The sequence below is a fragment of the Nyctereutes procyonoides genome, unplaced genomic scaffold (genome assembly GCF_905146905.1).
Source record: "Nyctereutes procyonoides isolate TBG_1078 unplaced genomic scaffold, NYPRO_anot_genome, whole genome shotgun sequence".
Taxonomy (NCBI): domain Eukaryota; kingdom Metazoa; phylum Chordata; class Mammalia; order Carnivora; family Canidae; genus Nyctereutes; species Nyctereutes procyonoides.
This window is the reverse complement of record NW_026575044.1, coordinates 16,128,607-16,155,315: the sequence shown is the minus strand read 5'-3', so window position 1 is coordinate 16,155,315 and position 26,709 is coordinate 16,128,607. Positions and strand designations below refer to the sequence as shown.

Sequence of the window (26,709 nt, the reverse complement as noted above, 5' to 3'; positions counted from 1 at the left end):
CTTCCTTGATTGCATCCTTTGAAACACAGAAGCTTTACATTTTGAAGAGTCCAGTTTTTCTCCTGGTACTTGTGGTTTTGGTGTCATGTAGATTTTCTCCTGTGTTTTCCTCTTGGAGTGGTATGGTTTCAGTTCGTACATTTGGGCCTCTGAGTCCTTTTGAGTTGTTTTGATCAGGATGTGAGGTGGGGGCCTCCGTATATGGTTGCCCTCATTGCTTAGAGCCCAGAAAGCAGGAGAAGTAGCTTTCAACCCTCACCAGTTAGCAGCTTCATTAACTGTGGTCAGCCCTGAGTCTGGAGCATAGGGGAAGGAGGGGAGGGAAGGGTGGGGGGAGGGCCAGGAGACTGATGAACCCAATGCACCCATCCAGGGCAGCAAAGGGATTGCAGAGGAGGGCCTACCTGGGGGATGTCTGGGGCTGGCTGCTGGCTTAGTCCCACCTGCTATTGCAGCAAAGCCGCTGCTGGGAAGATGAACCTGTACGAGTCATTTGCCCAGGCCACGCAGCTGGGTGATCTGCACACCTGCTTAATGATGGACATGAAGGCATGCCAAGAGGACGATGTGCGACTGCTGTGCCACCTAACACCCTCCATCTACACGGAGGTCAGTGTCTCTGATGGAGTCCCTCTGGGACAAGGCCACACCCTGCCTGCCCTCATGTGCAGCTATGTGGGGTGGGCTCACAAGACTGCACCTCTCTCTGTGTGCAACCCTGACCCTCCTTCACCTACCTCTGCTGGCTACGGCAGGCCATTTTTTCTCTCACCACTCCTACCTACCCACCCTCCCATCAAAGCTTAAAAAATATCTAAAACCCCCAGAATTCCTATCCTGTGCTTTGTGGCGTGAGCTGGGATCTGGGCCTCCACACTTGGCTTCTCAGCTTCAGCCCCCCGACCAAGACCGCATTCACACACTGCAGGCTTCTTGCCATTTCAGTGCTCACCCTCAGTTTCTCTGGTGGTTCCCAAAGACCAGGCCTTTGTGGTGGGGACTCGATGCTCACTTCCCTCCTTCACTCACTGTCTTTTCTAGGGACTGGGACATCGGACAGGGTATCAGCCCTTACTCTTCTTAGTGAAAGTCCCTGGGAACAGGCATATCTGGGCACGGGGGTATGGGCTTGACCTGAGGAACTGTGGTCTCAGCCAAATACTGCAGGGGGGGTGGGGTATGAGCCCATCATAGGGCACTTTCTTTTTTTTTCTTTTTAATTTTTATTTATTTATTTAATTTTTAAAAAATTTTTAAAAATTTTTTATTTATTTATGATAGTCACAGAGAGAGAAAGAGAGAGAGGCAGAGAGAGAAGCAGGCTCCATGCACTGGGAGCCCGACGTGGGATTCGATCCCGGGTCTCCAGGATCGCACCCTGGGCCAAAGGCAGGCGCCAAACCGCTGCGCCACCCAGGGACCCCAATTTTTATTTATTTATGATAGTCACAGATTGAGAGAGAGGCAGAGACACAGGCAGAGGGAGAAGCAGGCTCCATGCACCGGGAGCCCGATGTAGGATTCGATCCCGGGTCTCCAGGATCGCACCCTGGGCCAAAGGCAGGCGCCAAACCGCTGCGCCACCCAGGGATCCCCCATAGGGCACTTTCATCCTCTACTCCCTCCCTGGTCGGTGGGTCTCCCCAGGAAGGCATCCTGCCTGCCCTCATGTACCCTGAACACTCACACTATGCACTTTTCTCCTTGGCTGGGAGTTAATATACATTAGATGCAAATCCTTTTTTTTTTTTAAGATTTTATTTATCTATTCTGAGAGAGAGCAGCAGAGACATTGGCAGAGGGAGAAGCAGCCCCTCCCCCCCCCCAGGGAGCCTGATGTGGGACTCGATTCCTGAACTCCAGGATCAGAGCTCAACCACTGAGCCATCCAGGGGTCCCAAAATGCTTATTTTGTTACCGCTGCCACACAGCACTTACCTATCGACCAGTCCTCCTCAATTCTATCTTTATCTCCAGATGGCTCCCCATTCTTCCCGGAGACACGTGCACACTCACACACTCTTCCTGCTGTGAACACAAATAGCAAATTTGGGTTCTTGAAGGGTCACAGTCCTGGCTTCACAGCTGTGGATCTTTGTGTAGGTGTTTGTGTTAGAATCCCATGTCTGGCTAACCCAGACACCCCCTGAGCATGTGGGAGGAAAGGGGAGGGGATTAGGAGGTATACACCAAGGGGTGCACCACGGACTCTTTCCCCACCTTCCCTCATTTTTCTGTCCAGTTTCCAGATGAGACTTTGCGGAGTGGTGAGCTGCTGAACATGATCGTGGCTGTTATCGACTCTGCACAGGTGCTCCGAGGGCTATCATCCTGGGAGGCCTGGGCCTGGGGGGTGGGGGGGTATGCACCTGTGCATGGTTCAGGCCTGGGGGCTGGAAGGGAAATGGGTCTCCAGGGAGACAGGGACTCCAGTTCCACACGGAAAGTGAGGAGAGTGGGGTTTTTTTTTTTTTTTTTAAGCTCTCAACTATCTGTCCCCAGGGCTCCGGGTGAAAACAGGCCATTGACCTTCCCACCATGTATAGGGCCTCAGGAGGCTGCAGCATTTCTCCTAACTGAGGTTCTGTGTCTACGCTTCCTCTCCACTCACTTGCCCCATTTAGGACAGAAGAGCCCTCTTTTTCTGCCTCCCTCCTGCCCACACCTGAGTTCAGAGCTCAGCCTTCTAGAGCCTGTCCCTCCTCCTCAGGCTCCGGCTGGCACAGACAACGGCCAGCTAGACAATTTGCCCGTTCTCCCCCTGCTGTCAGGACATGGAAACCGCTCATACAGTCTTAACTGTTTTTGCCCCACTGGAGCCTTCAGCTGTTCTTCACAAGCCTCTCCATCCTGCAGAGACTTGCCTGTGCCTTTGAACTAGGTTTTCCCTTCCTCTGGTTTTTTCCCCATGGGAGCCCTCCTGCTGCTTCTCCTTCTGGCTTCCTGGCTGCTTTTAGAAGCAATGGCTTTGACCTTCCTCCTCCTCCTCCTCCTCAGCTCCAGGAGTTGGTCTGCCACGTGATGATGGGGAACCTGGTTATGTTTCGAAAGGACTCTGTCCTCAACATACTCAGTAAGTGAGCAGGCCCTGCTCCCTGGGGCAGGGGCATGACCTGAGGCCCTGGGTCTGAGGCTGAGAGTGGGGTAGATGCCCTGTTGTGAGGTCTCTTGGTATCTGTGGGTTCCACTCTTGCTTAAGCTGTAGCCTTCCCACCTCAGGGCTGGTGGGACGATAGAAGCCACATGAAGTCTTTGAAAATAACAGTATGGAAAGGGAGAGCCCTTGTGGTGTTAGGATCACTGTCACCACCTGTGTACCACACCTGTGTACCTGCCTGCTTGGGTTGCTGCTGGTCTGTGGATTAGCCCTGTGTGTGTGTAGGTGTGTGTAGGAGAGAGGAGAGCCTAGCACACTCCCGTGAGCGAGCACGCCTGCCCTTCTCTGTCCCCTGCAGTCCAGAGCCTGGACTGGGAGACCTTTGAGCAGTACTGTGCCTGGCAGCTCTTTCTGGCCCACAACATCCCCTTGGAGACCATAATCCCCATCCTGCAGCATCTCAAATACAAAGGTGAGTAGGGCTGGGAGCAGGGATAACTGGGAGAAGGACAGTCCCAGGCCCTCTGGGGCAAGGCTGGGCCCCTTGGCTCCTGGGTGAGCAGACCCACTGCTGCCCTTCCATTCCCGCAGTCAGTTCCTTGGGCTCTCCACCTGAGCCCTCCAAGCCCGCTCTGAGCAGGCACGGCCTCGGGAGTTTCTGGACACAGGGGACAGTCCAGGCCCCTTAGGGAAGACTGTCCATTCCTCGAGTGGCTGTTGACTAGGGGGTGGGAGAGGTACCGACTCTTCCTGGAGCTACACAGCCCTCTGAGCAGCCTCTGCCCTCCCCCACAGAGCATCCGGAGGCCCTGTCCTGCCTGCTGCTTCAGCTCCGAAGAGAGAAGTGAGTTCTACTTTGAGACTCTAGTTCCGGGTCACAGCCTCCCAGAGAGGAGCATCCTGGGGCTCTGATGCTGCTGCTTCGGCTGGGGGCTGGCCAGGGTTTTTCCGACTGGGGACATCTGCTTATTCTGCCCCTCCCCCCAGTGATTTACAAACTAGCAGCTCCCCTGGGATGTGGGCTTCCTCTGGACTTTATCTCCCTGCCCCCTGCTCCGGCCCTGGGAGGAGGGGTGGGGTGCATGGACGGATATCCGGCTTTCCTGCTCCCCACCCCTCCTCCGCTGAGGCCCCTGAGGCTGTGGGGACTACAAGGGTGGGGCCTGCAGGGGGAGCGGCACTTTTCCAATAGCCTAGATGAGCAGGGCAGCGACTGTGCACCTTTCCTTCCTACCTTCCTGCCTCCCTCCCACCTCAGTGTCTCAGGCAGTGGAGCAGAAAGTGGCACAGAACTTCCTGAAGGAAGTGGGCGGGCTCAGGGCAGTGTCTTACCAGTCCCCTTCCCTGTGCCTTCTCGGGCTGCAGACTTCAGTCCTTTTACCGCCCTGGCCCATTTCCTGACTGTTCTGGGCAAGGTGAGGGAGCGTTGGTGAGCCGCCTCCCCAGTGTGCATGCCAGCTATGACAGCAGGAACCCAAGAATCCCTCTGCCTTCTGGCTTCAGCTAAGGCTGAAACCAGCATTCCTTGGCCCCAGGAGAAGAGGGGAGAGGGTGTGAGAGCAGGAAGCTACAGCAACTCAGGTTGGGGAGTAAGCAGGTGGGAGTAACCAAGGGACCCTCAGGTCAGGGAGTAACCAGGGGACCCTCCTCCCCTCTCATGCCCCCCAGGCCGAGTGAGGAGATGGTGAAGATGGTGTTGAGCAGACCCTGCCACCCCGACGACCAGTTCACCACCAGCATCCTGAGGCATTGGTGCATGAAGCATGATGAGCTGCTGGCTGAGCACATCAAGTCCCTGCTCATCAAGAACAACAGCCTCCCCCGCAAGAGGCAGAGGTGGGCCAAGAGGCAGAGGTGGGCCTTGGGCCCCGTGGGGGCTGCCCACATCCACAGGCCAGTGCCAGGGCTGGTCTTTCCTGGTTCGTGGGTGACACCTAGTGGTGTGACGCTGCCTGGTGTACAAGCCCACCCCAGCCTTTCCCCTCCTTTCCTAGTGCCCAGTGGTGGGTCCTGTTCCACCCTACCCTTCCCTTGTCTGGGCTGTGCCCACCTTCAGGAGGGACCCTGGTCGGGAGGGTGGCATACACTGCCTCAGCCCTGCTCTGGGGCTCAGGCTCTGGCTGGGTGCCTTCTCTGCAGCCTGAGGAGCTCCAGCAGCAAGCTGGCCCAGCTGACTCTGGAGCAGATCCTCGAGCACTTGGACAACCTGCGTCTCAACCTGACCAATACCAAACAGAACTGTATGTACCATGCCCCTAGTGCTACCCCGGCCCAGACCAGTCCTGGGGGGGGGGGCAGGGGCCAAGAGCTGAGGGGGCTCTGCCACTTCTCACAGGCCTTCTTTCCCTCTAGTTTTTAGCCAGACTCCGATTCTCCAGGCCCTGCAGCACGTCCAGGCTAGCTGTGATGAGGCCCACAAGATGAAGTAAGGCTTCTGGCACTTACGGCCTGGGAAGCCTTGGGAGGCCTAGGAGAGGGGCCCTGCTGGGGAGGAGGACAGGGTTGAAGAGAAGTAGAACCCACCCTGCAGGGGACAGAGAAGAGCCTGGGAGGAATGTGAGGGCATGTTCTTTCCCTCAGGTTCAGCGATCTCTTTTCTCTGGCTGAGGAATATGAGGACTCATCCACCAAGCCACCCAAGAGCCGGAGGAAAGCAGCTCTGTCCAGCCCCCGCAGTCGGAAGAATGCCACCCAGCCTCCCAATGCCGAGGAAGAGTCAGGCTCTAGCAGTGCTTCGGTGAGAGCCCTCACTTCTGCACGGCAGCAGCATTGGGAGCAGGAGGGGCTGGATCCAGCAGCTGCTCAGGCTGATGACTGACCCCCTCCCCTCACCTCTTTCAGGAGGAAGAAGACACAAAACCGAAGCCCACCAAGCGGAAACGGAAAGGCTCCTCTGCAGTGGGGTCTGACAGTGACTGAAGCCCCGATTTCCCCATCCCACCCCCAGTTGGACTGCCCTCCCCTCCTTGGTGAATCAGAGGTTAATAAGGGCTGGGGAGATAGTGGGTAAATACCCTCTCCCCTTGCCCAAGGCTCACTGGTGGGAGGGATGAGCTTCTTCCTTGGCTCAGCCTGAGAAGCTGCCATGCAGCCCCAGTCCCCTCCTGTCCAGGGACCCCCCAGCCCCATCACACTGCTGCTCCCACCGACTCGGGTCCCACTGAAGCTAGTAGAGGCTGTGTGAGATCTGGGCTGGTGCAGGTCCTCAGCCCCTGCCCCTCTTGCCCCTCCCAAAGAGAAGAGGAATGGCAGATGGAGCTGCTGGTTAGAGAGGATGGGAGAGAAGACAGTGTGGACACCCCTTCCCATGTTCACCATCTCGCCTTGATTTGCTCTCCATCTTCCAGTGTGAGATGGGCATTTCTTCAGCGACGTGGTGCAACTGCCCTTTCCTGGCCCGGGATGAGGGGAGAGGGAGGCTGGAGCCCCACCCCCCAGGCCACAGAACTATCAGATGGTCCTGCTTCTTTGGTTGTCTTTTTTGTTTTGGTTTTGTTTTTTGGCAGAGATAATCGCATTTTAAAAGTTTTTAAATGACAATAAAACATGCCAGAATTGGCCCATCTGCACTTCCTGGTGCACTCAGGTGGCCTTGGAACTTACTCTTGTCCTCCCTGCACACCCCCTTGTCTGGGACAGGAGGGGCTCTGGCTTCGCTGTCCCCCACCTGACCTGCCTTCCTGCTGTCCTTGGGGCCTTGGGCCAGGCACTGATCTGTGCAGGCACCCATCTCTCTTTAATTGAACTCTTCCTCCCCGTTCCTCTGAAGAAACTAGAGGCCTCCAACAAGTGAGTATATAGTCCATTTTAGGTCTGTGTGCTTACCACCTACTGGAGGACTGCTAGGGCGTCGAGGATGCTCCCATCTCGGATTCTGAAGGATGGAAGTGGGCCTGGTGGGGACAGTGGAGTGACCAGCGACAAGGACCTTCCTCGTTGCTGTCTGGCCACATGCCGTCCCCTGGGCTGCCCCGGAGGCTGGGTGGTGCCCTCGGGACTGGGGAGGCGGCCTGGGCTCTGGGGGCCTGCGACCTACGACCTACGACCGTTCTCTGGAGGCTTCTTCCTCTCCTCTTCCCGCCCCCTCTGCCCCAATTAAAACCAGAATGGAAAGCACTCCCTGGCTTGCCCCAGTTCTTGCGCCCTTGCCCAGAGGGAGGGGCCTCAGCCGGCGCCCCTCCGGAACCGCGGGTCAGGGCCCCCGCCCGTCCCCTGGGGCTGCCGCCGGAGCTGCAGAGGGGGCAGGGACCTGGCGGCAGGCCCGCTGGCGCTTTGCTGGCGACTTTCGACTTTCTCGGGAGTGAGCGGTGGCCTCCTGGGGAGTAAACCTGAGCGCCGCCCTGGAAGGGCGGGGGGCCGCCGGCTGTCTGGGCGGTCTCTGGGCGGAGCGCAGCGGTGGGGGAGCCGCCCCCCGCCCCGCCCGGAGAGGGAAGGGCGGCGGGGGGGGGCTGGGAAGGGGCGTGTGCCGGCGCACGCGCGCTCCCGGGCCCGAGGCTAGCGGCCCCAGATTTACGAAGGGAACCTCGGGCTCACGACGGGGGTACTATGGCCACCCTCCTGCTGCTGCCGCTGCTCCTGCTGCCGCTGCTGCTGCTCGTGTGGAAGCTGCACCTCGGGCCGCGGCTGCGCTGGTTCGCGGCGGACTTGGCCTTCGCGCTGCGCGCCCTCCGCTGCAAACGGGCTCTCCGAAAGCGCGCCCTGGCCGCGGCCGCCGCCGACCCCGGGGGCCCCGAGGGGGGCTGCAGCCTGGCCTGGCGCCTCGCGCAGCTCGCCCGGGAGCGCCCCGCGCACGTCTTCCTCATTCACGGCGCGCGGCGCTTCAGCTACGCGGAGGCCGAGCGCGAGAGCAACCGGGCTGCGCGCGCTTTCCTGCGGGCGCGGGGCAGGGACGCGGGGCTGGGCGGCGGTGCGGAGGACGAGCAGGCCGCGGCCCCCCTGGCACCCGGGGCTACCGTGGCGCTGCTCCTGCCCGCCTGCCCCGAGTTCCTGTGGCTCTGGTTCGGGCTGGCCAAGGCGGGCCTGCGCACGGCCTTTGTGCCCGCCGCCCTGCGCCGGGGTCCCCTCCTGCACTGCCTCCGCAGCTGCGGCGCGCGCGCTCTGGTCCTGGCGCCAGGTGAGGCCGCGGGCCGGCCGGCCTCGGAAGAAGGCCGGAAAGGGTCCTTGGGGTTGCCAGTCTTTGGGTTTGCGAAGTGATGGAGGCGGGTCTTTGGTTCCCAGAACGGTGATGGGATGTTCGCACTTCCCCTCGCCCGACAGCAGTGAGGTGGTGGGGTGGGGCAAGGGAGGCGTAAATCGGCTGGGGTGGAGAAGCCTTCTGGGCCGCCCAGCCAGGCCTTCGCACCCCATCCAGAGTTCCTGGAGTCCCTGGAGCCTGACCTGCCGGCCCTGAGAGCCATGGGGCTCCGTCTTTGGGCTGTAGGCCCTGAAGCCCATCGTGTCGGAATCAGCGATTTCCTGGCTGAGGCCTCAGCTGAAGTGGATGAGCCAGTGCCGGGGTACCTATCCGCCCCCCAGAGCATAATGGACACGTGCCTGTACATCTTCACTTCTGGCACTACGGGTGAGCACTGGACACCATGCTTCCCTCCCAGAGACTAAGGCAGAGGAAAGCAGAGGGCCGGCCTCAGTTTCCAAGCCGCTCCAGGTCGCTGGTCTCTCCGATCCCGCTCATTTCTCCACGTCCCTGAACTTCCCACGTTTCCAGGACAGCTTGGCCTCCCTTCTCAGCTTCAGCCTCGCCTCTGCCTCTTTCTGTGGGAACCTCAGGAGGAGCAGAGGGAGGCAGGGCCTGAAGTTCAGACCCTTCCCGGGATCTCCCCCTGCCCCCCACAGGCCTCCCCAAGGCTGCTCGGATCAGCCATCTGAAGGTTCTGCAGTGCCAGGGGTTCTACCAGCTGTGCGGTGCCCTCCCGGAAGATGTCATCTACCTTGCCCTCCCACTCTACCACATGTCTGGCTCCCTGTTGGGCATCGTGGGCTGCTTGGGCATTGGTCAGTCTCCCTGACTCCCACCCCAGCCCTCCCCCACTGTAGTCCTCCAGCAAGTGTTTTTCTAGTGAACATTTAAGTACCTACTCTGGTATGCTCACCTGGGGAATGCTTCCTGAGTCCTTCAGCTAGAGAATCCTGAAGAAGGGGGAGGGGGCCACCTCTCCAAGAGCTCCTGGTACCATAGAGGAGCATCAGTCCTGAACCAGTAGGGAGGCCGTTCACAGAACTCCAGACCCCAGGGAGCGGTGGGGAAGGGCTGTGGCTGGAGAAGAGCATGGACTGTGTGTGGATGAGAAGCAGGGAAAGGGCATTAACCTCTCTAGGCAGGTGGGAAAGGAAGCTGGCCCTGTGTTTGATTGTCACAGCAGGGCCTCTCCTGGGAAGGAGGGGGTTGGGGTGTCCCCACAGCCCAGAACCTCACCTTCCTGCCTGTCCTCCCCCATTTCTGGCAGGGGCCACAGTGGTGCTGAAGTCCAAGTTCTCTGCTGGTCAGTTTTGGGAGGATTGCCAGCAGCACAGGGTGACAGTGTTCCAGTACATTGGGGAGCTGTGCCGATACCTTGTCAACCAGCCCCCAGTGCGTGCGCTCAGGTCATGGGCAGGTCATGGGACACTGGGAGACAGTTGTCTGGGGGCAAGGAACAGCAGGGCAGGGTGAGGAGCGAGGCCATAGGGGAAGGGGCCTTGGGGTGGGATACAGGACAGCAGTCTCAGGAGCTGGCATCACAGCATGGAACCTTCTGCCCGACTCCCCTCATCTCAGAGCAAGGCAGAACAAGGCCACAAGGTCCGGCTGGCTGTGGGCAGTGGGCTGCGCCCGGACACCTGGGAGCGCTTCGTGCGGCGCTTTGGGCCTGTTCAGGTGCTGGAGACATATGGACTCACAGAGGGCAACATCGCTACTTTCAACTACACAGGAGAACTGGGTGCTGTGGGACGTGCTTCCTGGCTTTACAAAGTAAGGGAGGGGGGGAAAGAACCTGGGTTCCCCCGGGAGGTGGGGAGCAGGGAGGGGCTCATGCTGCTGAAATGACCCTGTGCTGGGTCTCCCTTCCCCTAGCATGTCTTCCCCTTCTCTTTGATTCGCTATGATGTCACCACAGGGAAGCCGATTCGGGATGCCCAGGGGCACTGCGTGGCCACATGTCCAGGTTTGTGCCTGGGGATGGGGGCGGAGGAGGGGCACAGCCAGCAAAGGAGGGTGGGGACTGGACAGTGGGGTGAGGCAGAAAGCAGCCTGACCCCAGTGACTCTGCCAGGTGAGCCGGGGCTGCTGGTGGCCCCAGTAAGCCAGCAGTCCCCATTCCTGGGCTACGCTGGGGGGCCGGAGCTGGCCCTGGGAAAGCTGCTGAAGAATGTCTTCCGGCCTGGGGATGTTTTCTTCAACACTGGGGACCTGCTGGTCTGCGATGACCAGGGTTTTCTCCGCTTCCACGATCGTACCGGAGATACCTTCAGGTATCTGACTTTCTAAGTCCGTTCCCAGACATCCCATCTCTGTGACCCAAAGTCCCTAACCCTAACTCCCTAAGTCCCACCCAGAGCCAGACCTGTCCTCTCAGACCTCCTCAGCACCTGTTGCCGGTGAGCATCTGGCACTCCCATCTATCCTCCCTCCAGTGCCTTGTAGGTCTCAGAACCTCTGTCGTCTTGCAGGTGGAAAGGGGAGAATGTGGCCACCACTGAGGTAGCAGAGGCCTTGGAGGGCCTGGATTTTCTCCAGGAGGTGAACGTCTACGGAGTCACCGTGCCAGGTGTGGGTACAGGGGAGGTGGGGGAAGCTGGCTCCCCGTCCTGGCATTCCTTGGGCACAGCTGCTGACCCCCCCCCACCCTCAGGGCATGAAGGCAGAGCTGGGATGGCAGCCCTGGTGCTGCGTGCCCCCCAACCGTTGGACCTTGCGCAACTCTACGCCCATGTTTCCGAGAATTTGCCACCGTATGCCTGGCCTCGATTCCTCAGGCTCCAGGTGATCAGCTGCACCTGCCCCCCCACCCCTCATATCTGCCGCAGTTGCTGGTCCCCAATCCCCAAACCCACACAGGGATCCTCACAGAACACTCTCCCTCCTGGACATGCATGCCTCTGCCCTCCTTTAGACGAGACTCCTCTTCCCTGCCACCCCTTCCCCTAACCCCTGACCTTGTACCTCCTTTCCCCTGCCCCCTGAAAAAATCCAGGTGGTTCACCTGAAGCACCTGGGCAGAACATGCCTTCCCTCAACTCCTCTTGCTGTCCTTCTTCAGGAGTCTCTGGCCACTACAGAGACCTTCAAGCAGCAGAAGATGCGGATGACAAAGGAGGGCTTTAACCCGAACGCACTGTCTGACCCCCTGTACATTCTGGACCAGGCTGGGGGTGCCTACCTGCCCCTCACACCTGCTCGGTACAGGGCCCTCCTGGCTGGGGAACTTCGCATCTGAGTCCTGTTTGTACAGGTGCCTGAGGCAGCAACTTGGTGGGTTGGGGGCATGGCAGGTGTACTTGGGGCGTCCAGAATCTTTTTTTTTTTTTTTTTACCAGATTTGGAGTCATTTTATAATAAAAGGGGCCGGAGCCAGTCTAGTTCTTTCTGATCTGCGATCATTTGGGTCTTCCTTGTCTGTGGAACTCCTTTTTCCTGGCACAGAGCCACACACACCCCTGCCCTGACGTCACATGGGTCTGGACCTCAGTGACCCCTCATGATCCTTGTCCTTAAAGAGCCCCGGGTGGCAGATGTCATACCTGAGCACGGTGCTGGGCTGCTCTGTGGTGCTGGAGGACTCGGCCAAAAGGCACAGGTGGACAGCCGGATGCCCAGAAATGCTGCCCCTGGTGGCTGGCAAGCTCATCCCCACCAATGCACGTGTGGCTGGAGAAGAGTCAGCCAGGCAAAACACAGTTTTGATTTGGGGGGGAAAGGATAATACTCTTGACATCCCTCTTCTCTCACAACCTCTGATAAAGCCGGTCAGTGAGAGGAGAGGGATACAACACCCCCAACTCCAAAGTTTCAAATTTTACCTAGTCCTAGTCTTAGTCCTATATTCCCAGGTTGGGGTTTCTCAGGCTCTAAGGACACTTGCCTCTCCTGGGAGCAAGGCTCAGATGCCTGTGGCAGCAGGAAGAATGGGGGAATCAAAAGGAACAAGGCCTGGGTAGACCCGGTGGTGCAGCGGTTTAGCCCCACCTGCAGCCCAGAGCGTGATCCTGGAGACCCTGGATCTAGTCCCACTTCAGGCTCTCTGCAGGGAGCCTGCTTCTCCCTCTGCCTGTGTCTCTGCCTCTCTCTCTCTGTCTCTATGAGTAAATAAATAAAATCTTAAAAAAAAAAAAACACTTTAAAAAAAAAAAGGAACAAGGCCTGTCCTTAGGCTCCAAATGAAACATCAGAAAAGTTCATCATCTCAACACTTGAAATGATGAAACTCCTGCTTCCAAAACAAGCCCTGCCTGTCGCGGCAACTGCTGGCTCAGTCAGTGGAACTCCAGTTTGGAGGTTCTTGATCTCCGGTTTGTAGGTTCAGAGTTCCATGTTGTGTGTAGATTACTTAAAAGTTTTTAGGGGGGATCCCTGGGTGGCTCAGCGATTTAGCGCCTGCCTTCAGCCCAGGGTGTGATCCTGGAGACCCGGGATCGAGTCCCATGTTGGGCTCCCTCCCTGCGTGGAGCCTGCTTCTCCCTCTGCCCATGTCTGCCTCTCTCTCTGTGTCTCTCATGAATTAATAAAATCCCCTCTGGGGGCACCTGGCGGCTCAGTTAGCTAAGTAGCTGCCTTTGGCTCAGGTCATGATCCCAGGGTCCTGGGAATGAGCCCCACATCTGGCTCCCACTGAGCAGGGAGCCTGCTTCTCCGTCTCCGTGCCCCCAGCTCCTGCTCTCTCTCAAATAAATAAATAAAGTCCCCTCTGTTTTGAGCTGTGGGTTCTCAACATTGTCTGCTACTTTACTTCGGGTTATCTTTTCTCTTCAATTCCTCTCCCCACTGACCACCTCAGGTCCCAATGTCTCACTCCTATTCCAAAACACAGATTGCCCCACCCTCCACCAGAAAACCCAGACAGCACGACCAACAGAATAACAGGTGCACACTGAGGTGAAGTTTGCTTCATGCACTGACCAATAAATGACAAATTTAGTTCATTTTTCTCACCTCTCTAACTCAGCCCAGAAAGAAATCAATAGGCAGTGTGTGGGGGAGGTATCCTGCAGCTGTCCTCAACCCAGCCCATTTCCCAGGACTGTGAGCTGAGGAGCCATCTCTTCCCTTATGGAATCGCATTTTTTTTACAATCCCTGTTTCATTTAAAAAAAAAAAAAATCCCTGTCTCATTTGGCCTAAATCTGTGCTGTCCAATATGGTAGCCACTAGACACCTGCCAACTGAGTGCTTGAAATATGACTAGTCTGAAGCAAGATGTTCTGTAAGTGTAAAATACACATCAAGTTTCAAAGACTTAGTACATCCCCCAAAATGCATTTTTTTTAATTTTATATTTTATATTGCTTACATTTTGAAATAGCATTTTGGATGTATGGAGTTAAATAAAACACTAAAATTAAACTTTTTACTTTTGTAAATGCAGCTACTAGCAAATTTTAAATGTCATATGTGTCATGTATTTCCAAGGAATGGTGTCTGGCCTAAATCTTGCCCGGCCCGCACCTCACTCTGCAGACCTACAAATACCAAGCATAACAGGTCAGTGGTACTTGGGCGGCACATGCCCGTGAGCCAATATCTTGGCAAAGACAGCTGGAGAAGGGAATTCTGTTCCGGGATTGGCATGTGTCAAGACACAGCCCCAGTACAGACGTGATCAACAGTAGTAAAAATTGACAGCTGCAAAAAGACACGCTTTTACATCCAGAAGAACTAGGTTTTCCATTTACCACAATTATAAAAATAATAAATCTTAAAAGAATTAGGTTATCCTGGGCAGCCCGGGTGGCTTAGCGCCACCTTCAGCCCAGGGTGTGATCCTGGAGACCCGGGTCGAGTCCCACGTCGGGCTCCCTGCATGGAGCCTGGTTCTCCCTCTGCCTGTGTCTCTGCCTCTCTGTTTCTCGAGTAAATAAATAAAACCTTAAAAAAATAATAAAAGAATTAGGTGATCCTACCAAAAAAAAAAAAACAACCAAAGAAATAAAATAGAATGGGATCATGAGACAGCCTGCCAAAAGGAACTAGGCTAAACCTCCAGTACTTCCCCACGTGGAGCCGCTGATTGGCGGGAGGGGGGGCGGGCAGCGGAGGTGGAGCCCCGCCCCCAGCCCTGGCCCCGCCCCCAGCCCTGGCCCCGCCCCCGCGGTCGGGCCGGGTCTGGCCGGGTCCCGCGGGCTCCGGTCGGCGGCCGGCCCCTCGTAGGCAGGCTTGGCAGGCTGGCACTGGCCCGGGGGCGGGGGCGGCACACCGCGGTGCCGGGGTCGTACAGCCGGCGGGCTAGGCATGGATGTCGTATTTTACTGAAGAGATAAAGGAGATATCATGATGTGTGAAGACAACGGGGGATTCCGAGGTCCGCGGCCGCCTTCCCGCGTCGAGGCGAGCCGTCGGGACAGTCCGCGCGGCTCGCACGGCCCGGTCCAGCTGCTTCGCGGGCTCTGACGCCAGCCCCTGCCGCGGGGCGTACCGGGCCCACTTCCCGACGCGAGGTCCGCTCACACTACCAGCTGGGGAGAGGCCGGAAGCGCTGACCTCTCGACCACATCCGGGCGCCCACCAGCCCTCGGCTTCCTCACGGCGCAAGCGCGAGCTGGCGACCACGGCTGGCCGCCGCGCATGTGTGCGCGCTGGGCGGAGGCGGGGCAGGCCTGACAAGTGGGCGGAGTCCTTCTGCGTGGGTGGGGCGAGCCTGCGGACCAAGAATGGCGCCTGCGCAGTGGTGCCGCGCGCCCCTGGGGGGCCCAGGGTCAGCGCGAAACTGAACGAGGAGGGGATGGTGGGCCTCACGTTCCGGGGTCTCTTCCTTGGGCCTCTAGGGACAAAGGCGGGGAGAAATATTGGGGTTTGGGAGGGCGGCTGGGTGGCTCGGTGGGTTGAACCTCTGACTCGGTTTTGGCTCAGGTCCTGATGTCCCCACCTGGGCTCCTGGACCCCCTCCGCCTCCATCGTTCTCTCGCGCGCGCAAATAACAAAATCTTTCTATAAGGTTTTTGGGTGTTTTGCAACTTGATTACTGCAGTTTTTGTTTGGGGGTTTTTTGGTGCTTTTTTTTTTTTAAGATTTTAGTTATTCGTGAGAGACACAGAGAGAGAGAGACAGGCAGAGAGACAGGCAGAGGGAGAAGCAGGCTCCATGCAGGGAGCCTGACGTGGGACTTGATCCCGGGTCTCCAGGATCAGGCCCTGGGCTGAAGGCAGCGCTAAACCGCTGAGCTACTGGGGCTGCCCGCTACTGCAGTTTTTGAAACCTTTTGGTTTCCATTCCTGTTAGCATACAGTGAATGTTCTGGGTTCAGGTGTGTAGTGACCCCACAGGTGCATGCATCAGCATGGGATCCTCCTTCCTCCCCATCACCCGTTTCCCCCCACCTCTGGTGATCACCAGTTGTTCTCTATAGTTAAGAGTTTATGAGAAAAAAAAAACTTTTTATTTATTTTTAAAGATTTTATTCATTTATCCATGAGAGACACACAGAGAGAAACAGAGACACAGGCAGAAGGAGAAGCAGGCTCCATGCAGGGAGCGGGATGCGAGACTCAACCCGGGTCTCCAGGATCATGCCCTGGGCCAAAGGCAAATAAATGCTCAACCACTGAGCCACCCAGGGATCCCCCCAAAAACTTTTTAAATTACGTTGTAATTCATATGTCATAAAATGCACCTTTTGAAAGTAAGGTGCACGTTTTTTTACTATGTTCATAAATTTGGGCAGCCGGAGCCATTATTTAATCTAGAACATTTTCATCACCCCCAAGAGAAATCCCTACTCAGTAGGATCTCTCCTCTCTTCCCCCCTCACTGCAGTCCCTGGCAATCACTGATCTACTTCCTGTGTCTGTGGACTTGCCTATGCTAGACGTTTCATATATAGTCAGAACACGTGGCCTTTTTTATCTGGATTCTTTCACTTAGCATAAAGTTTTTAAGGTTCATGTTGGAATGTACTGATTCTAAATTACTTTTTTAACAATTTATTGAGGTAAAATTCACATAAAATGAACCATTTTGAAGTGAACAGTTCAGTGGCATTTAGTACATTCACAGTGTTGTGCAACCACTACTACTTTCAGAAAGCTCCCATCGTTCCAGAGTGCAAGCTCCCATCTTTGCAGCAGTTTCTATTTGCACACATCCTCACCCAAACCCCAGCAACCACCAACCTATACTCTGTCTCTCTGAATTTATCTTTTCTAGATACTGTGTGTAAATGGAATCATACAGCATGTGACTTTTTCTGTCTGGTCACTGAGAGCATCATGTGTCTGTGGCTCATCCCCACTGTCATATCAGTACTTCATTCCTGTTTATGGCAAATGAGTATTCTATTGGATGTAAAGTAGGTGATGGGTGTTAAGGAGCACACTTGTGATGAGCACTGGGTGTTGTGTGCGAGTGATGAATCACTAAATTCTTCTATACCTGAGAGGTGTCTGGCTGGGCTCAGTGAGTAGAGCGTGTGACTTTGGTCTCAGGGTCGTGAGTTTGAGCCCCATGTTGGGTGTAGAGATTACTAAATAAATCAATAAATAAACTTGAAAAAAAAATTCTAAAACAAAATTCTACAACTGAAGCTAATATTGCACTGTTTGTTAACTACCTAGGATTTAAATAAAAACTTGGAAAGGAAAAAAAAAACTCCCGGTTTAAAAAATATATATGTTCTACTGAATGTATATACTACAATTTGTGTATCTATTCATCAGTTGATAGAATTTTGACTGCTTCTACTTTTTTTTTTAAAGATTTTATTTATTGGGGATCCTTGGGTGGCTCAGCGGTTTAGTGCCTGCCTTTGGCCCAGGGTGCGATCTGTCTCTGCCTCTCTCTATATATTATATGTCTATCATAAATAAATAAATAAATAAATAAATAAATAAATAAATCTTTTAAAAAAAGATTTTTTTTTAAGCCACCCGGGCTGCCCAAAGTCTTTAAATTTTGATGAAGTGCAGTTTATCTATTTTTTGTACAGAGATAATATTGCAAGAATTAATTTTTCCCTAAGGACAAATAAAGATACAAAGATACCATTTCGGGCAGCCCGGGGCTGTCAATACCATTTTGAGCTCAGCGGTTTAGTACCGTCTTCCAGGGCATGACCCTGGAGACCCAGGGTTGGGTCCCATGTTGGGCTCTCTGCATCCAGCCTGCTTCTCCCTCTGCCTATGTCTCTGCCTCTCTCTCTCTGTGCCTCTCATGAATGAATGAATAAAATCTTAAAACAAACAAAAAAAACCAAAACAAAGATACCATTTCATGTGGTAGCATACTTGTTGATAGTAATATTGGGTATTAATATTTAGAACTATTTTATGGCATATTATATAATAATACACATACTAGGAGTCACTGTTTCCAGAGCAAGAGAAAAAATGATATAAGTATAGAATAAAATAAGTGAAGTAAAAATCTTGCAATGTTACTGAGAAGGCCTAGAAGCTGTGGGACAATCTGACAGCTATGAGGTCTGCTGGTGCCCAGCTCCTTGTAGGAAAGACTGATTTCCTGAGAGGGGCAGGAAATACTCAGAATGGGCCTTGGGGCATCTTTTGCCAGAAAGCAAAGATATCAAAGAATTGGGTAATAGCACACAGAGCTCCTAAAATAGGGCAATCTGAATGTCACAAAGTTGAAAGAATGCATTTGAAAACCTTGAATATACAAAATGTATCGGATCAGAGTGATAGTAAACAGCAAGGATAAAAGGAGAGAAACATTAGATAAAGCACTAGCCCCTTACTCTGAAAATTAGCAACTAAAAGAAAGAACTAGACATTTGTCCCTGTGTGAATTCTATTTCCTGTGTGAATTGTATCTCAGGGTTACCAAATCGTCCTACTTGATGAGGGAAAGTTCTTTTTTTACCAAGAAGTTCCAGTTTATAAATGAGAAAGGAATGATAACATTGGAAAATCACTTTGCAACCCCCAACGAAACTGAGTCAGGCAATTATCATCAATGAATAAAACTATGAGATGGAAGATTGCTGGTGAATTTACAGTGGGGGGATCAGGTTGTCACCATCTGAAGCTCCTACTCAATCTTAGAATCACTAAAAGTAGGACCACCAAACACTGCATACCTCCTAAGAGATGCAATATGTCACACACAGCACCACCTGTACAGTTTTCTTCTCTAAAAGTGGAGCCCAGGCACCTGGGTGGCTCAGTGGTTGAGAGTCAGCCTTCTTAGGGCATGATCCCCGTGTTCCGGGATTGAGTCCCACATCCCACAGCCTGCTTCTCCCTCGCCTGTGTCTCTGCCTCTTTCTCTGTGTCTCTCGTGAATAAATAAAATCTTTTTTAAAAATTTCATTTATAGAGGAATATATTCAATGACACCAAATAAATCAAACCACCAGAATATGGGAATTCTACTGGAAACATAACCATCTCCAGCTTGGGGGAGTAGTGTGCGCTTTCAGTTAGATCCTTAGGAGACTTAATAACTTAAGCAAGGGGGTGCCTGGCTGGCTCTGTCAGAAGAGCATGAGACTCTTGATCTTAGGGTTATGGGTTCAAGCCCCATTTTGGGTGTAGAGATTACTTAAAAATAATTATTTTTTAAAAAGAGAGACATAGGGGATCCCTGAGTGGCTCAGCGGTTTAGCACCTGCCTTCTGCCCAGGGTGTGATCCTGGAGTCTTGGGATCGAGTCTCACATCGGGTTCCCTGCATGGAGCCTGCTTCTCCCTCTGCCTGTGCCTCTGCTTCTCTCTCTCTGTGTGTCTCTCATGAATAAATGAATAAAATCTTAAAAAAAAAAAAAAAAAGAAGCATCTAGAGAGGGAAGAGACCCCATGAAGCCCCCAGGACTGGTGAGGCCCAGGAAGGTGGGAGCCCATGGGGAGCCTGGGACCTTTGGGAGGAAGTTCCCAGAGTTGGGATATTACCCTGAGGGTGTGCAGGGCCCAGCACAAGAGACTGGACAGACAAGCATCTGTGCAGGGCCTGGGGCTGCAGCGGGGGCAGCAGGGGCGGCGCACAGAAGCACAGGGAGGCAGCCATTCACTCCGCCCTGCACTGGGGCAGGATATAGAGCCCGCTGCGGACGGATGGATGGACGGATGGACGGATGTGTTGGACTTGGGTTTTCAGGGCTCGCGGCTCTGCTTCCGGCTCTGGCTCCCCCTTATCCACGTCCTGTGCCGCAGGCTTTGGGTTCATAGCAGCAACACACAAAGTCCCTGAGCTCAGGGCTCATACCCCGGTGGAGGAGATGCAACAGCACAGCAGATGGGAAATGAAACATCACTGTGTGACGATGTCCGAACAGAGTAGACAGCAATCCCGTCACGTCTTCCATCTGCTGCTGTAACACAGGACTGCACACGCAGCGGCCTGGTCTGTCTGTCTGCGCAGCTCCATAGGCGGGATGCCAGACACATGTGCCGCTGGGCTAGCACCTCGGCGTCCGCAGGGCTGGGCTCCCGGTTCCCGGGGACAAGCTAATCCTTCCCTTCCCAGCTCCTACAGGTCACCCTTCTTCTGAGTCAGTCACTTCGAGTTAGGTCCTCCTCATATCACACCACGTGGACCTTTCTCCCTCTCACTTCTGATGGCCGCTTCCACTTTTAAGGACCTTGCAGTGACACGGTGCCCACCTGAATGACCAGGATACTGTGATAATCTCATTTTAATGCCAGATGATCAGTCACTTTTATTTTGTCCACAACCTGGACTCCCCTTGCCATGTCACTAACATATTGGTAAATTCCAGGGATTAGGATGGGGGATCTCCTCAGGCTCCCTTACAGTTCCTGCCACAGATGAGGACACGGAGAAAGGAGTGTAGGAGATGAGGTGTGGGGAGAGATGGAGTCCCAGCCGAGAGGAGAGCCCTGGGGAAGGAGGACACAGGGCCCAGGAGGATGATCACTCATTGGGAAGGGAGTAAGAGGACAGCTCTGGCAAGTCAATCCTGCCAGCATCTGCTGAAGGTCAAGGCTGTTGGGGCTCGATCCCTGTGACCTCCTGACCTGGGGCAAACACAGACATGCCTGGGAACTAACTGAGCACATCTCCTGGGAGAGCTTGAAGGAAAGTTTCCTCAAATTCTCAAAGGGGCCTGGGACCAGTACAAAGTTAACTCTTGGGGCCCCTGAATGGTCCAGTCGGTGAAGCGTCAGCCTTTGGCCCAGGTCAGGATCCCGGGTCCTGGGATCAAGTCCTGCCTGGGGCTCCCTGCTCAGCACAGAGTCTGCTTCTCCCTCTGCCTCTCCCTCTCCCTCTGCTCGGGCACACTCTCTCTGTCCCTCAAATAAATAAAATCTTTTTTTAAAAAGTTAACTCCTATCTTTTTTAAGATTTTATTTATTCATGAGGGACACACAAAGAGAGGCAGAGACATAGGCAGAGGGAGAAGCAGGCTCCCTGCAGGGAGCCCTATGTCAGACTCCATCCTGGGACCCCAGCATCATAGCCTCAGCAGAAGGCAGACGCTCCACCACTGAGCCACCCAGGCATCCCAAGTTAACCCCTATCTTAAGGGGTATAAAAAGAAGTGCTTGGAATGTAAAATGCTACAGCCACTTTGGGAAATGGTTTGGCAGTTCCTCCAAATGCAGAGTTACTTTATGACCCAGAAATTCCAGCCCTAGGTCTATACTTAAGAGCACAGAAAGCATATCTTCATGCAAAAACTCACACACTGGGACACCTGAGTGGCTCAGCGGTTCAGCATCTGTCATCAGCTTAGGGCATGATCCCGGGGTCCTGTGATCAAATCCCGCATCAAGCTCCCCACAGGGAGCCTGCTTCTCCCTCTACCTGTGTCTCTGCCTCTCTCTCTCTCTCTTTCTCTCTCTCTCTCTCTCTGTCTCTATGAATAAATAATAAAATCTTTAAAAAAAATTTACACACTAAAGTTCACAGCACCATTACTCATAAGAGCCAAAAAGTGGAAACTACCCACCCAGTGAGTGATAGGCTGCAGGGTGCCCCCACAATGGCCTAGTACTCAGCCATAAAGAGGAATGACATGCTGATGCTCAGTCTTATGTAGATGAACCGTGAAAACATTGTGCTAAGTGAGAAAAGCCAGACACCAAAGACTGTACTCAGTCTGGGCTTGTGTGTGGGAGAAGCCCAGGACAGGCAGGAATGGGAAGTGGATTGGTGGTCACCTGGGCCAAGGGGTGCAAATGGGGCATGAATGTTAGTGCTATTTCTTTTGGGGATGCCGAAAATATTGTAAAAAGAGGATGGTGATAGTCATGCAACTCTGTAGCTACAATGACACTGTTGACCTGTCTGGCTTACACGGGTGGCCTTCATGTTACGTAATTTTATGTCAGCCAAACAATTTTAGGAAGGGGAAGGTGCCTGGCTGGCTTTGTCCCCACAGTAGTGACTCTTGATCTCAGGGGCATGAGTTTGAGCCCCACAACTCGGGGTAGAGTTTACCTACCTGATGATAGATGGCTAGATAGGTAGACAGACAGATAGACAGACAGATAGGTAGGAGAAGCAGAAAGAGGAGACGAAGAGGTGGTTGCATAGTCCTCACGTGGACCTCATACTCTGAAGGATGGGCATCCTCTTCCCAGGCCCTAGGCGGGCCATCTCAGAGGTGAGGGACACCAGCCCAGGGCATGATGGCTGCTGAGTGACTTGGACCTCGGTCTTCTGGCCTGGTCCTTCTCTGTTCTATGGGACGTGCTGGAGGATGAAGGTGGAGGTGACAAGGCAAGTCCTGCAGACCGGGGGCATCTTCTCATCTCTCCGGCAAGCTCAGGCTCCAGGGGACCAGCCAGAGCAGAAGCTGTGCCTGTCACACACCTGTCCCTGTTTTATCGAGGGACACATAGTTGCTAAGGGATGTGGACCCCGTCTCTCTGAGTCTGCCTGAGAGGCTGCTCCAGGAAAGGGGCAGATCCCAGGAGGCTGCAATACAGAGAGGCCGGGCAGGGGAGCGGAGGCTCTCTTGCGGCCGGACAGTTCCTTTCCAGGGTCCCCGGGCCTGGGAGGCCCGTCCAGAAGAGGAGAGCCCACAGGAGGCCGAGCCAGGTGGGGAAGTGTGTGGCCGGGTTGTGTGGGGTGGGGGCCAGGCCGAGCAGGGCAGGGCGCACCGCGGACCAAGGCTGAGGGGAGAAACTCAGGGCCAGACTGGCAGAGCTTCTGGGGTGGGTCCTGCCCCACCCCTATGTTTTCTCTTTGACCTCTCTCACAGAGACTCCTCCACCCCCACCCCCCACCTCCGTGATCTTTCTAGAAGCTCTGCTTCTGCAGGGGAGACTACAGTTTAGTGGGGAGGGCCTACAGAAATAGTAAGTCTCAAAACTGCCCCTTTCAGAGTTGTAAGCTCTCTTGGCACAAGAGTAGCCCTATTGTTTGCATATTTTAAATGACCAGATGGGCAAGGGGTGGGGGTCTGGGCCTCTTTCTTCCCTTTAGAATGGGATAGTGAAGGCTGAGGCTGGTGACCTTCTGGCTCCTGAGGGCCTCAATCCATTGTCCCCACAAGAACGGACACAACAGCTTTGGACAATGACATGGTGACCAGAGAGGGCAGCAGTGACTGCACTAAAGAGATGAGATCCCCATGTGGGCCCTGGCTTAGCATCTGGGACAGCACCCTTCCCTGGATCCCCAAATTGGGCCCCAAGCCACCGCTGTTTGGACACTGGGTCCCTAGAGACAGCTCCAAGGGGCAGATCCCCCAGCTCCCTGGAGCTCCAGTCCCATTCAGCGAAGTTGGTGAGGGAGAAAGAGGTGTCTGACGGACTGAGAGGGTTCTGGAGGTTGGCGGGGGGGGGGGGGGGGGGCTTGACTCACCTAACTTGTCCCTCTCCTTTTCCTGCCCCGGTTGTCTGGGTGTCAGGGTGATGGGGGGAACACAGGGCTAGCTGAGGACAAGGCACAAGCCTGGGGCAGCACATTGACAAGTCCTTGAAACAGACAAAGGGACATTCCTCTGTGGACTCCACTGCCTCTATGTTAATACTTTGCTGAGGGCAAAAGGCAATCTTAGCCCGACCCCCAGGAGGCTGGAAGTCTACCTTAACATATAAAAATTCCTTCAGAAATTTCCTTTATCTCTACCCCCCAAGATACATGTTGGCAGTCATCCGCCAAGCACATGGCCCACCCATATCCATCCGAAGGGTCTCATGACTCAGTGTTTATTAGACGGTAATAACCTTTCCCCAACCACAGCTAGCCCCTCGAGGTCCTGGAAACCTTGCTTCCAAAATTCCTCAGAGAGTAAGCTATCGCCAAACCCCTCCAACTCCCGGGTATATAAGCAGCCACCCCTCACATCCCCCGGGCAGCAGCTCTTCCTGCCCGCGGGTCCCATCCCAGGGCTTTAATAAAACCACCATTTTGCGGGCGGCCCAGGTGGCTCAGCGGTTTAGCGCCACCTTTGGCCCAGGGCATGATCCTGGGGTCCCGGGATCAAGTCCGGTGTGGGGCTCCCTGTGTGGCACCTGCTTCTCCCTCTGCCTCTCTCTCTCTCTCTCATGAATAAATAAAAAATAAGTAAAATCTTTAAAACAAACGGGACCTCACCTATATTCACTGGGGGTCCTGGCTCCAGAGAGGAAGATGGTGTGGAGGGGAATGGGGAGGAGACACAGCTCCACAGAGGACCTTCCGGGGGCAGCAGCCTCCAGCCCCACCCCCCCCAGACCTGCAGAGGTGGCCAAACAGATTCCATGCTTCTAAAGTCTGTGTGCCCCCAGCGTGGAGTGGGTGATGCCCACAGCACAGGGGCCCCCAGGAGCTGAAGGCAGAAGATGGGGGCTACTTGGGGAGTAGCCAGCGAGGCTATGGGCCTGGAAATGTTTGTGCTGCAGGTGAGGGGCCGAGGCCTGCAATATGACCGAGAAGGGAGAGGGGGGCACTGGGAGAGACTGGGGGGGTGCAGAGGGAATGTAGAGATGCAGAAACCCTGGAGGGGGGTGGGGGTGGCACGCTGGGAGGTCAGGTGTGTGCAAGAAGGACCTCTATGTGGGGAGGGCCCTAGCTTCAGTCATTGGGGCTGTGGGGGCAGCGGGCACTGGGGTCCTGCTGGTTAGTGGCTGGGAGGGGCTGGCAGGCAGAGGGTCTGGAGAGGCAGGGACCCAGAGGCTTCCCCACAGAGGCTCCTGACGGTATGCAGGCTGGCTGAGCTCTGGCCACTGAAAGGACCCCTGGGCAGCCTGTTCACTGCCCCCAGTCTGCCCAGCCTTGTGTGCTGAGTTCTGTTGGAGGGTGTGCATGACAAGGGGGGTCTATGTGTGTGCGTGCACAGCTCTGCTCGTGTAGTCCTGAGCTCCCAGCATTGGTGTCTGTTGCTGGGTGCCCCTGTGTTTGTGACTTGGAATCTGCAGGGAATCTGTCTGTGACCCATGTTTGTGCCACGGATGGGAGTAGGTGTCTGGGACGGAGACTGTTGAGAACATGGAGTGGTCTGTGAGGTCGGGAGTTCAGTCTGAGTGTGTCTATGAACGTGTGAGTGTAAGTGTGTCCTTTCCCTGTTTGGGGGCTGGGGTCCTGGCAGGTGGAGGGGGAGAGCCTGGAGTCCTGGGAAGCTGACCCTGCAGGGAGACAGGCAGGTGAGACAGCAGGGATGGGGGAGGCAACCCCGCCCTGCCCCCCTCAGTACTGGGCCTGCCCCACCCCCTCTGTTGCCAGGGCCAGCTGAAAGAGGCCATCCATCCTGGGCTGCCAGGCCTAGCCTCCACTGCCAGCCGGACAGTGGCCGGCCTGGTCGTGCCTCTCGGGCTGCCAAGCCCCCTCCCCTTCCTTGCTGCCCGAAGTCCTGCATCCTCCCGCCTCACCCCATCTGGGAGGCCACTGCATCCACCCTCTCCCGCTGTCCCCTCAGGCCATGTTGCAGGCTTGGAGCTGGCGGCCAGGGATGAGGTGGCTGAGTGGGAGCATCCACGGCTGCTGCCCCGCCAGGCGGAGACTGAGCCACCCACGTCTATTTCCTGGCAGCAGGACGGGCTGGTCCTGGCCAACGACAGCAGAGCTGCCGTGATACCCAGGGTTTCCCTGCCTCTAGCTGCCCTGCCCCACGTCAGAGCCCCCTTCCCAGTCCCCAAATTCCATCCTGTGGCCCAGAACCGCTATGCGAGGCTGGTGAGCCCGGGTACAGCTGGCAGGTAAGTGACTGGGCTGCTCCTGGGGGTGGAGGGACAGGCAGGCACAGGGGCATCCAGGGGCCCACAAAAGTGGTTTAAGTTTCTGTAAAACCAGAGGAAAAATACAGGGACGCCTGGGTGGCTCGGTGGTTGAGCATCTGCCTTTGGCTCAGATCGTGATCCTGGGGTCCTGGGATCATCAAGTCCTGCATCGGGCTCCCCATGGGAGCTTGCTTCTCCTTCTGCCTGTGTTGCTGCCTCTGTGTGTGTGTGTCTCTTGTGAATAAATAAATAAAATCTTTTTTTAAAAAAAGATCTATTTATTTGTTTTAGAGAGAAAGAAAGAGAGTGTGCCTATGTGTGTGCTCCAGTGGGAGGAGCAGAAAGAGAGAGAGAGAGAACCTCCAGCAGAGCCCCGCTGAGTGTAGAGCCCCATGCCCTGGTTAGATCACTACCTGAGTCGAAAACAAGAGTGGGATGCTCAGCCTGCTGAGGCACCCAGGCGCCTTGAATTTTAAATGTTGTCTATGGAGGAGGGCAAGGTGCTCACGGCTCCTGAAGACAGGAGACTCCAGGGCAGTGGTGTGGTGACGAGGTCAGAAAGAGGTGGCAGTGGTGGGAGCTGGGGCAGAGCTCTGTCCTGGGTCTGTCCCACCATCACCAACACCCAGGGTCCGTGGAAGTGGAGTGGGGAGGTGTCGCTGCCCCCAGGGATGGATGGGGTAGGGGCGGGCGCCAGGGCCCTCAGTTTCCCCACCGCCCAACAGTGGTGAGCACCAGCCAGGAGCGTGTGGCAGGTGGCAGGCGGGGGCCGGTGACCTCTGTATCCTCAGGGTCCCACCACTGCCCGGTGACATCCTACACATCAACCGTGTGAGCTCGCCTGACATGGGCACCTATTTCTGCAGGGTACGCAACATGGCTAATATCTGCGGCAGCCAAGATGCCCAGTGGACCCCAAGGACCAGGGGGTGCAGGGTGTAGGTGGGGCTGAGTGGAGGCCATGCTGTTGGAGCGGGACACGCTGTGGCTGCCACAGTGGCATCTGTTTCCAGCGGCTACTCCAGGTGCTGTGCTGGGCATGGGAGCTTTGGTCCATTGCTGGTCTCAAGTGCACAGAGAGGGACGTGCTGTGGGCACCAGGGCAGGGGTTATCAGCCTGCGGTTATGGGCCAGGGACAGCTGGGGGCTTCAGGTTGAGGGGGAGCAGAGGAACGTGGAGGTCAGAAGGTGGGCAGGGTGGCAGTCCCTGCACGAGCTTCTGAGGACAGCTCAGCTCGCAGGGGCAGCTCCACGTGGCCGCAGCCGGAGTGCGCAGATCACGGTAACGAGCACATGACGGGCGCCGGGCCCATCGTGACAAGGAGTTTGGACTGGATCCTGAGGACTGTGAGAGCCCTTGAT

General features: G+C 55.3%; 2 protein-coding genes across 3 annotated transcripts in view; both read left to right on the top strand.

Annotated features, from left to right (window-relative positions):
- INTS3 (integrator complex subunit 3) overlaps positions 1-7,213 on the top strand; it is a 38,823-nt gene extending 31,610 nt beyond the window's left edge. Inside the window, exons 21-30 of the mRNA XM_055323640.1 lie at positions 456-609; positions 2,243-2,311; positions 2,998-3,073; positions 3,456-3,569; positions 3,893-3,941; positions 4,766-4,933; positions 5,237-5,337; positions 5,450-5,522; positions 5,678-5,834; positions 5,939-7,213. Of these exons, the coding sequence (XP_055179615.1) occupies positions 456-609; positions 2,243-2,311; positions 2,998-3,073; positions 3,456-3,569; positions 3,893-3,941; positions 4,766-4,933; positions 5,237-5,337; positions 5,450-5,522; positions 5,678-5,834; positions 5,939-6,016 (1,039 nt within the window). The 3' untranslated portion in view covers positions 6,017-7,213. The remainder of the gene's footprint in view (positions 1-455; positions 610-2,242; positions 2,312-2,997; positions 3,074-3,455; positions 3,570-3,892; positions 3,942-4,765; positions 4,934-5,236; positions 5,338-5,449; positions 5,523-5,677; positions 5,835-5,938) is intronic.
- A 304-nt stretch (positions 7,214-7,517) lies between these two features.
- Positions 7,518-11,659, top strand: SLC27A3 (solute carrier family 27 member 3). 2 transcript variants are annotated; one of them, XM_055323643.1, is made up of 10 exons: positions 7,518-8,210; positions 8,448-8,657; positions 8,930-9,088; positions 9,541-9,665; positions 9,852-10,046; positions 10,149-10,239; positions 10,348-10,546; positions 10,745-10,842; positions 10,927-11,057; positions 11,335-11,659. In XM_055323643.1, exons 1-10 carry the CDS (start codon positions 7,643-7,645, stop codon positions 11,509-11,511), a joined length of 1,953 nt encoding a protein of 650 aa, XP_055179618.1. In that variant the 5' UTR covers positions 7,518-7,642; the 3' UTR covers positions 11,512-11,659. The 2 variants fall into 2 exon arrangements, with proteins under 2 accessions (XP_055179618.1, XP_055179617.1); XM_055323642.1 differs by lacking the exon at positions 9,541-9,665 and having other exon boundaries at positions 7,549-8,210; positions 10,192-10,239.
- The last annotated feature ends 15,050 nt before the right edge of the window (positions 11,660-26,709 follow it).